This window comes from Leucopleurus acutus (genome assembly GCF_964270905.1).
Source record: "Leucopleurus acutus genome assembly, chromosome: 9".
NCBI classification, from domain to species: domain Eukaryota; kingdom Metazoa; phylum Chordata; class Mammalia; order Artiodactyla; family Delphinidae; genus Leucopleurus; species Leucopleurus acutus.
In genome coordinates, this window is record NC_139144.1 from 48339747 (window position 1) to 48350157 (window position 10411).

Below are 10411 nucleotides of genomic sequence, written 5' to 3' on the forward strand. Positions count from 1 at the left end.
AATTATTGTTATTATTAAATAGAACATCAAACATTACCATTGGGGAACGGGGTTCTAGATGACTCTGATTTTCTCCTTTTGGCTTATCATAATATAATTTGTAGCATTTAAATGTATTGTGTAATAAGGAAAATGAGTTCATTGGAGTTTTTTGAACAAATTATTCATTTAAATATATAAAGATTAAAATATGCTTCAGCGCTCCTGTCCCACAAGTGTTTGTTTTTTTTGTTTGTTTTGTTTTTGCGGTACGCGGGCCTCTCACTGTTGTGGCCTCTCCCGTTGCGGAGCAGAGGCTCCGGACACGCAGGCTCAGCGGCCATGGCTCACGGGCCCAGCCGCTCCGCGGCATGTGGGATCTTCCCAGACTGGGGCACGAACAGTCGGCAGGCGGACTCTCAACCACTGAGCCACCAGGGAAGCCCCCCACAAGTGGTTTTAATGTTGATCAACAACAGTCACCAGTCCAGAATAAACTCACAGAGTTTTATTTCACTGAGCAATGTTTGTCCTGAGTTGATTTACCACTTGTCAATATTTCACACTCTCTTATGCAATCAGAAAATGATTCCAAGGACACTTAGTGATGCTTCCCCTTAAATAAATACACAAGAGCTTCCCTCTGATTGCCCTGTATTTCTGATACTCGTGCTTCTGCTGGAGTGTTATGGGCACTAGCAATTCACAGGCAGTCTTTAGATATGCAAGAAAGAGGCTCTTATCTTTGTTATGGGGGTGATGCCATATTATCAGCTCTGTATCTTTCTGTATCATCCTCCAGTGACCTTTGTGAGAGTTTGGTTTGGTGTCTTGATTCTAGTGAGACTCAAACACTGCTGCATTTATTCCTGGGCTTTAAACACGGCTGAAATGGTAGTGTGCTGATGTTTTGCACAACAAGGAAATAACCAGTGAAATGCATCTTTAAAATAGATGATCCTATCTGTAAAAGTAAATCATAAGCACATATAAACGGAAATGAGCCTTAACTGTTTTGGGGACCAGAATGTAATTGTTTTCTCCATGAATGATCCTGTGCCAGAAGGGTGTGTGTGAGAGAAACTGGGATTACATTTTGGTCATTCTCCTTAAGAAAGAGAGATTTAGTAGTTTTCTGTTTCAGTATTTAGCAGCCAAAAACAGCTTGGAACATATTTCATCTACTAAAAGAAAGGTTGCTGATTTGACATAAATGTTAATGAAAGAATAAGACCCAATTCTCAAGACATTTTTTCTTTTATTTAAAATGTAAACTATCACAACATATTGTACAATAAAATAAAGACCTTAGAATCACATTAAAATTTTAAAACATCTCTATATAGTCACAAAACATAAAACATGCTGCAGGGATACAAACACAGTTTGGTACCAAGTCTCAGTACACTTTCACCATGAAAACAAATGGAGAAGCACAGCCTATCTGTGAGTTTCCTTTCTTTAGTAGTAGCTGATGTGACTGCTGCCAACAAAGAGAAATGGTTTCTTTCTTTGGAGACTCTATCTCTGATAGGCTTTTACAACTTCATTGAATACTGTGCTTTGTTGAGAAATTACCACTGACTTCTACTTCTGAGCGAGTTGTCATATTAGAATTACGACACGCTTTTACAACACATATTGGCACAATATGAAAAATAAATACTTTTTGAGTTTTCAACTCAAAACAACAATTATTATTAAATAAATAGTTATTCCTCATAGCGCATGTCTCATTTTATCTTGCCTTGGCCATTGACACAAATGAAGCTCAATGAATAATACATTAGGTAGTTTATTTATGTCTTCTTTCATAATTCTGCATTGCACTCCTTTCATAAGCCACTGAGAACAAAGATAAGGTAAAGGGTTTGTTAAGAAGGTTCACTGACACAGTTAAACAAAGTTCAAGGCATACAGAAATTTATTTTAAACTCATGATTACTTTTTTCACTCCACTGAAGTATTTCTAAGAGTCTTATTTGCACATCTTCCAATCGGGCCTCAGTCTTTATCCTGATTGGAAGTGATCTGTCCACAGAATTCTTGGTTATTTTGGCCATCCTCATAGACTTGGTGCCCCCAAAGTCTATTTCCACAGTATACCGCAACATTGATTCTCCACAGCTTTCTCAAGCAGTGGCGGACACCATGGTGATTTATAGAAAGGACAATGCCTAAAGTAAACAGGAATAGTAGGAGGATGAAAGCAAAATGTGGGACTTTTATTCTAGGACAGAGTCAACCAACTACAGGCCATGGACCAAATCCAGCCCACTATCTTTTCTTGTAAATAATGTTTTATTGGAACATGACCACACCCATTAATTTATGTATTGTCTATGCCTACTTTAACATTAAAATGGAAGACCTGAGTCGTTGCTACAGAGACTGTATGGCTCACATAGTCTAAAATGTTTACTATCTGGCTCTTTACAGAATAAGTTTGCTGATTTCTGGTATAAGGGTACCTAATGACGTGAGGGTCTCTTCCTATCTTGTGGATTCCTCCCAATGATACATTGTCCTTGAGACTAAAAACAATCTCATTGTCTATAAGTAGGGCAATTGAGCCATCTAAACACAACATAGTTTAACTTACCTCCTAGCACCCTAGTGGCCTGTGAAAGATTAATCACTGCTTCCAAAGGTATTAAACATATAGCTAGCAAGTAACTTAAGTACTTTGACTATATGGACAGAAAAAAGTACTAAATTACATTATATTATATTATATTATTAAATATAATTTCAAAGGGGTCTGCAGCCACAAAAGGGTAAGGATCAGATTGCTGTGATCAAAATACTTAAGTATATATTTTCATCATTTTATCTAATACTTTATACACTTAGGTTTACATTGTAGTCAAACTACTGTGCTTTTAAAAATTCAGTATGCATGTATAAAATACTGAATTTAAATAGAAATAGTAGAAAGAATTGTGAAAGACATGTAGGAATCATAGGTGCCACTCTAAACAATTTTCTCAGTGAGAAGGATATGATGAAAGAGTAGGTAGGTGAAGCCTCCAGTGTTATCACTTTCCCCTTTTACCACTGAGCAGGTTCTCATTAGCATCCAAGATTCCCTTAAGTGAGGTTAACAATAAGGAGAATGTTTTATGTCAATCATGCACACACTTCTGGGGTGGAATAATCTGAGGCCCAATCTTGGCAGTTCTGAAGGAAAGAAACAGTCCATTTCTGACCCTGGTTTGTTTGTAGGAGGAGGAGGGTGATCAGCACAAGTTCAGTTCCTGACAAGCTTTCGGTAACATAATGTTGTTCCTCAGAGAAGGGAAGGGAATGCGAATGTAAACTAACCAAAGACATTAGTGATTGAGCTGAAATACAATGTTCTCTTAATTGGAAGCAGAGTTTCTTACCTGGTCCTTGAACCCTCTAAAACCATATGTAAATGTTTGTGTGTATGAGCTGATAAGGGTTTCTCTGGGAAGACACTTTCTAGATTACTCAGATTGTCAAAGGGGTCTGTGACCCCAACAGGGTAAGGATCGGATGGCTGTAGAAGATGTCTATGATAACCTTGCCTCAACTGATTATATGAAAAGGTACCCGATTGGGTATAAATTACATGCTTGCCCAGTTTTTCCTTTTATATTTTCTTAACTAAAATGGAGGAGCAAAGATTTAGTCATAAATTGACTCTGATTCATACAGTGATTCTATTTAATATTATCTATAATTATATTATTTTAAGTACATTTAATAGCATCTAATTTGTTCAAATTGCACATATCTATATTATTTGTAAAGTTAAGCATGTTCTGAAACCTTTTATCAATTCTGAAAATGGAAAGTTGTTGACTGGTGTGATTATCAAGAAAACCACAGGTATATAAGGGCTAGTGTACACTTCTGATACAAATAAAGCCAGTGTGGTTTAAACTTATATTCCATTTCCAAAAGCTGGAAGATAATACATACTAATAAAACAATTTTAGTTTTTCATTAGGTACACTGGTAACTTCTTTAAAATTTAAACTTGAGAAGCCTCCAAATTACTGATGAAGAAATATAAATGTAGTGTCTAAATCTGGAAGGTAGAGAACCAATATAAATAGGAGGATACCTTGGACTTCCCTGGTGGCGCAGTGGTTAAGAATCCACCTGCCAATGCATGGGACATAGGTTCGATCCCTGTTCCGCGAAGACACCACATGCCCAGGGGTCGACAGAACTACTGAGCCTGTGCTCTAGAGCCCTCAAGCCACAACTACTGAAGCCCCGTGCGTCTAGAGCCTGTGCTCCGCAAAAAGAAAAGCCACTGCAATGAGAAGCCTGCGCACTGCAACGAAGAGTAGCCCCCGCTCACCGCAATTAGAGAAAGCCCACGCGCTGCAACGAGGGCCCAATGCAGCCAAAAATAAAATGAAATTTTAAAAAAAATACTAGGATACCTCATTTTTGCATGACTTTTCAGATTAATTAAGCCAGCATATCTTACTTACAGATTTTCAGGAAACCAGAAATATTCTAAATGGATAAGACAGGTGATGATTACTTTCTAATTAATTACATGATTAGTATTTTAATTCTAATTTCACTGAAGGTAAAATAAAGAGAATTTGAATAGTTTCAAATTAAACTACGAACTATATGGCCTGAATGAGCTTAACAAAATATCAGTTTCTATGAAAATGATACAGGGGTTATTTAACCTTAAAAATACTGTTATGGGGGCTTCCCTGGTGGCGCAGTGGTTGAGAGTCCGCCTGCTGATGCAGGGGACATGGGTTCGTGCCCCGGTCCGGGAAGATCCCACATGCCGCGGAGCGGCTAGGCCCATGAGCCATGGCCACTGAGCCTGTGTGTCCGGAGCCTGTGCTCCTCAACGGGAGAGGCCACAACAGTGAGAGGCCCGCGTACCGCAAAAAAATAAATAAATAAATAAAAATACTGTGATGAATGAGTTAAGAAATTAGAGTTTTCAGATATATGCATGCGGAATTTACATAGAAGAAAGAAATTAAAGAAAAGAAAGGAAATATGCAGGCTTTACATCAAGTGAAAGAGTTGTTCAGACTTAAACTGGGTTATGAGGAGAATTGTGGCACTCCTTCTCTTTAAGGGTTTTATAGCCAGAACTGATTATAACCCTCTAGGATAATTTGATTGTGTTCGTTTTTGAAGGCATTGGAACAGACTATGTTACTCTCCTAGTCTTAAACATTCACCAGGAGGTTTAGAGTCTGAGCTTCTATAATATCATTAAGAGCAAGTGATTTGTAAAAATGGATTTGTTTTTATTTATTTATTTATTTTTGTGTTGGAAGACTGTCAGATTTAACCTTTTGTAAGACTTTCCAATTACCTTGGTAACAAGTAAAATTATCCGTCTTATCTCCCCCATCCCCCATCCCCCTTAGTTCAGTAAGGTTAAATGTGGCTTATTGAACAGATGTAAGGGAAAGGGTATTAGACTAGCCCAAAGATTCAGGTTAGGTAATGATTAAATGCGGCAGACACTGGGAGTTTGAGAAGGATAGATTGATATTGTGGTGATATTAGCTCAATCATCTATAAATCCATTCTTGGATTTATTTATTGCAATTAGATTTTTCAACATAAATACTAACTTTAATTTTATTATTCCTGTTTAATACTTTGAAAAGAATGCCTTAGAGAAAATAGAAGTAGATTTAAGGTACTGTTTATTTGCAGTCATGGTTTCATACATACCAGAATTTAAAGCTCTTTTGCCCATTAGTCCAACAAAGGAATCTGTTTTATGCCCTGGAAAAATACATTTAGGGGTATTTTAATATGTATATCTCTGAGGAAATAAACTGTTATAACTAGTACCAAGAAAAAGCAAGCTTCTAAATATATGCCTATATAATAAATATATAATTATTTCAAGTTTTGGTGAGCCTGAAGAAATAAAGATTCCTAGTAAGTCTTATAAATGACACTAAATAAAAATAATACAGTGAAAGCACTTTTCTCAATTCTATATCTAAATATTAGGAAGTACACTTTATTCATATTGTATTTTATCTGTTTATATACAAATGTTTTAAATATTGCTATTTGAGCTAGCTTTGATGTTTAGGGAGTCAATTTCACATTTGTGTGACAGAAACATCAAAGCTTATTTCCTCATAGTACTGAATATGTTGTATTTCTCAGGAAACTGAAGCTTAGTTAAATCAGATTCCTATACCTGATGATTATAAACTTCTAAAGTTCACTAGTGCTATTTTATTGGATTTTAAAAAATATTTCTTTTGGAAAAAGTACATTAGTTTTGACAATAAAGTACATTTATTTTCATTACATGGAATTTTGCTATATATAATTCCCCTGAAAGTCAAGTCCTGAGAAAGTAAATATGAATAAGATTTATTTATTTTCAAAGATGAAGCCTTTGGAAAGGATTATTATTTTAACTCTAGTGGGAGGATGTCTCTTGGTTTATACTACATTAGCTAAGAACACGGCTGCTATCTTAGTGTGGCCTCTACTCTGCTTCCAGTGAATCAAAATCCAAGTTGGAGTAAGTGAGTGGACCTTGGGATAAGTGAGTGTGATTAAGATGGACCCCTGGTACTTTCTACAACTTTATCTATATTTACCTTTAGTATGGATTCTCAGACATTCACTCCATCCTCTTAATTGGCTGCTGGATTACTCTAATAAATGACATCATCATGGAATCCAGCATACTAAAATGAACTAGGAGATGCCTATAAATGCTTAGATTTTTGTTTTTGCTTTTGTTTTTTTCAGTGGAAGTGATGGGGTGGGGATGAGGGGAGAGGAATGTATGGTGGATTTTTACCCCTAGGATTGAAATTCTTATCTTAAACTAACAATTTACAGGAGTTAAAGGATTCCTTCCTCCCTCCCTCCCTTCTTTCCTTCCTTCCTTCCTTCCTTCCTTCCTTCCTTCCTCTCCTTCCTTTCTTTATTATCTCAGTTTCTGTGGGTCAGGAATTCAGCAACAGTTCAGCTGGGAGTTAAAGGATTTTTAATATAATGCATGCTTTTGGTAAGTATGATATGTTTAAACAACAGAGCTTTAAACATTCATGTTCTGGATGTAATATGAGTCTGCTCCATTCTTAAATTGTGTTAATTAAAAATATTAAGTTCTACATTACAACAGAAAATAAGTTATTATGTAAAGTGGAATTCAATCTAATTTACATTTGCATATGATAAATGTCAAAATAATTTGGAACTTACTTTTATGAGAGAGCTGGCCATGTCCTATAGAAAGAAAAATAAAATTAACAAACACAATAGATTTGTTTTAAAGGAGCTATATTATATCTTTTAAAGAGAATTATAAAATAGATTTTTAAAATAATGCAACATTTTCCATTCATGTACTATCCTGAGGAATATAGCAGAATCATAAATGCTATCCAAGTTATTAATAATAAAAACAAAATATTTTAAACAAAAGGAATACTTTTAAGTGATTTATGTGGGCCACAGATTCAAACTCAGGTCTGTGAGACTCCTGAGGCCTGAACTGCCTGGCCGTACCACCTCTCTTGTTTTCTTATAAGAGATACATCTTCAAGGCCGGTCAGCTTTGATGCTCGAGAGAGAGAGAGCAAACCCATCTCTTTATTCAATAGTCAACCAAGAATCTGTATTTCAGCCCACAAAAGACATTCTCCATTTTCATACATGTGCATTCACAAGAGTAAAATAAAGATTTATAGAAATGTTTACCATAAAGAGCCTGTAACAGGGCCACCTGTTTTTCAATTGAGGAATCTGACAAGAGACGAATTGACATTAACTGTTTACACGTTCCACTGATGGTGTGAGAATTCAAGAAAAGGAAATATTTCTATCATGAGACACTGGCAGCTAAATCTAATCTAACCTCAGTGGTCTAAAGTCAGTTTTCCACATGGACTGAGAACATTCTGATATCCCCTGGAGGCCCTGTGCCTTCCTGTTCTTTGTCAGTTTGGATCCTTAGTCAAGGAAGCACTTAGCTTAAGGTTGGTTCCTGTTCTCGGTGGTTTGGACCGATCTCTCCCTCCCTCCGTGGTATGTGTGTGTTAGCGGGATGAGGGCCAGAGTCGCGCTCCGGGAGATATACCCATCTTAGGGTGGAAATCTCTGCTCATAGATCAAGAGAGACTGCGTGCTCTGAGCATGAGCTAGGATTCCGGGGTGGGAGTGGCGGGGTGGGGGCGGTGCCCAGAGAGACAGAGAGGGTGATGGCTGCCCATCTCACCAGCATCCCGTTTGCCCATTAATCCGAAGAACTGCTGAGGCTTGGGTCTGCGGGCGATTCTCTGCAGAAGATGCTCAAAGGGCTCGGGCAGCTCCTCCTAGAGGACAGACGCACCGACAGGGGCGTGTAGGCAACCAGTGCAAGGCGCCGGCAAAGTAGAGTCATTCTGGTGGTGCGCCCCAGCCTGGGGCAAATCTTGGCGGTGGGGACAGGCCAAGCCAGGGTTGGGGAACCAGCTCCAAGGCGTGCTCCCCACACCTGGGCGTTGCCTCTCTCCACTCCTCCCCGCCCAATTCGTGTCCGGCGCCGCCGCCTCCCCGAAGCCTAGCCCTAACCAGTTAGCTGGAGGCTCGTCGTCTCCAAGCCCTGCTCGCTTTCCCCTCTTTCCTCCCATCCCGGGGACCCTCACTCATCTGCCGCTCAGCTACCGGACTTTGTTCGTCTCTAGCTCGGGCTTTGGAGGCTTCTCACCGCCCTAAATGCGCACAGGTGTGTGTGGGGGAATGGCGGGGGAAGGGTAGGGAAGGTGACAGCCCTTTACAAGCAACTAACAGTGCGCGACTTTCACTGTTCCGGCGGGGCGCGCTCCCTTGCGCGAATAGCCTGCGAGCAATCTAAAGGAAAACTTGCGGCTACGTCTCCAGGTCCATAAAATAAAAGTCATGGCAGGAAGTTAGCCTCCTACCCACCTGCGACCCTCCAAGCCCTCAGCACCTCGCCACTTGTCCCTGCTTTTGCCTGCGTCGGGCGCGCACTCCTCTGCCCCTGCCCCAGCATTTCCAAATGCCAGGTCCTTGCAGCTGGACCTGAGTCTCCGAAATCCGCGTTACCAGGGGAGGAAACCTTGTGAGGTTTCCAGTCTTGTGAGGATTCCGGGATCACCTGGGAGGGTATTATTCCTCCAGAGAGTTCCCGAGACCCGACGATGCAGCCCTCGGGAGGAAACTTGGTTCTTGGATGCAAAATCTCGTGTGGGACCCAGGGGATGGCGTTCCTCTACATCCCTCCCTGCGCGCCTCCACCGCCTCTGGTTGCGGTCCCGGTGCCCGCTAGGGTAACTAGGATGCTATCGCGGGGGGTAAGTGACACCTCCTAAGCCCATGAAGAACGGCGCGGGCCATCTTGGGACCGAGTCTCACCTTGATCTGGTCTCTGTCGGACCAGTCAGACCAATAATTCAGATCATCGTTGGCTCCAATTTCTTCTGCAAACAGTTGAGTGGAGACGAGAAAAAAGACTGCCAAGGCCACGAGGATTTTCATGTCGGATTTCTGGGAAGAGTGAGGAGAAGAGGCAGAGGAGAGAAAAATATATAGATGTATTGGGTGTTTCTATCCAAGAGTTGAGGCAGCAGAATTTTCGATCCCACAACGGAACTCAAGGTCGATTGAAACAAGATAAACCGCCTAAGGGCTAAAGTCCTGTCGGTACCCTTTAGGAAAGAGAATCAAGCCCTAAAGTTTCTCAAATCCTATTCTTCCTAGATCCCACCTCCCCCAGCCCCCAACCCACCAATCCACACCTTCAAGCCAGGAGGCTGTGCGGGTGGAAGACAAAGAGGGACAAGACACTTGGGATACCCGTCTCGCCGCCGTCTCCCTGCCGTCTCCTCGCAGTCCCCCCGCGGTCCCTCAGCTCTCTCCCCGCAGTCCCTCGCTGCAGCGGCCCATCCAGCCCTGCTAGACGCCGCCTCGGAGCGGTGCGCGGTGCGAAAGCCCACCCAGCAGGGCGCAGGCACTTACTGCGGCTGACCAGCCCTTGGGGTTCCTCGGCGGGTCGGAGCGCTCGCTGGGCGCTCGGCACTCTCTGTCGCAGCAGCTCGCGCTTTTGCCTGCTGGCTGCAGCGCGGTATTTATCCCAGGTTCGCTGAGCCTCGAGACCCACGTGACATGCTCCCCACGCGACTTTCTGCTCAATATTTAATTAGCCGCCTCCTCTCCTTTCGCTTGCGTCTGATTTAGAGTTTCCGAGACGGCAATCCGTCGGTGCGCATAACATCTGGACCCAATTGGGTTCGAAATGACGCAATTATAGGAAAATCGAGATCTCGCCATCCAATCCGCAGCGGCCTGTCTTCTTCCATTTGCAGATCTGACGCCCCCTCCCCTCTTTTTCTTCAGAATGGGGTTCCATGACACCTGAGATTACTCATCAAAATTGAACAAAGTGACTCACTCCTCAGACTTAGGCAACTTTTAAGTCCCT

The 10411-nt window shown here is 41.2% G+C and overlaps 1 protein-coding gene across 2 annotated transcripts; it reads right to left on the reverse strand.

Annotated features, from left to right (window-relative positions):
- Positions 1-1774: 1774 nt before the first annotated feature.
- On the reverse strand, positions 1775-9468 carry TAC1 (tachykinin precursor 1; the record flags this gene model as incomplete). Of its 2 annotated transcripts, XM_082846037.1 has the most annotated exons (6): positions 1775-1824; positions 5683-5736; positions 7192-7215; positions 7690-7734; positions 8207-8303; positions 9346-9468. In XM_082846037.1, 6 exons carry the CDS (start codon positions 9466-9468, stop codon positions 1775-1777), a joined length of 393 nt encoding a protein of 130 aa, XP_082702163.1. The 2 variants fall into 2 exon arrangements, with proteins under 2 accessions (XP_082702163.1, XP_082702164.1); XM_082846038.1 differs by lacking the exon at positions 7690-7734.
- Between the last annotated feature and the right edge of the window lie 943 nt (positions 9469-10411).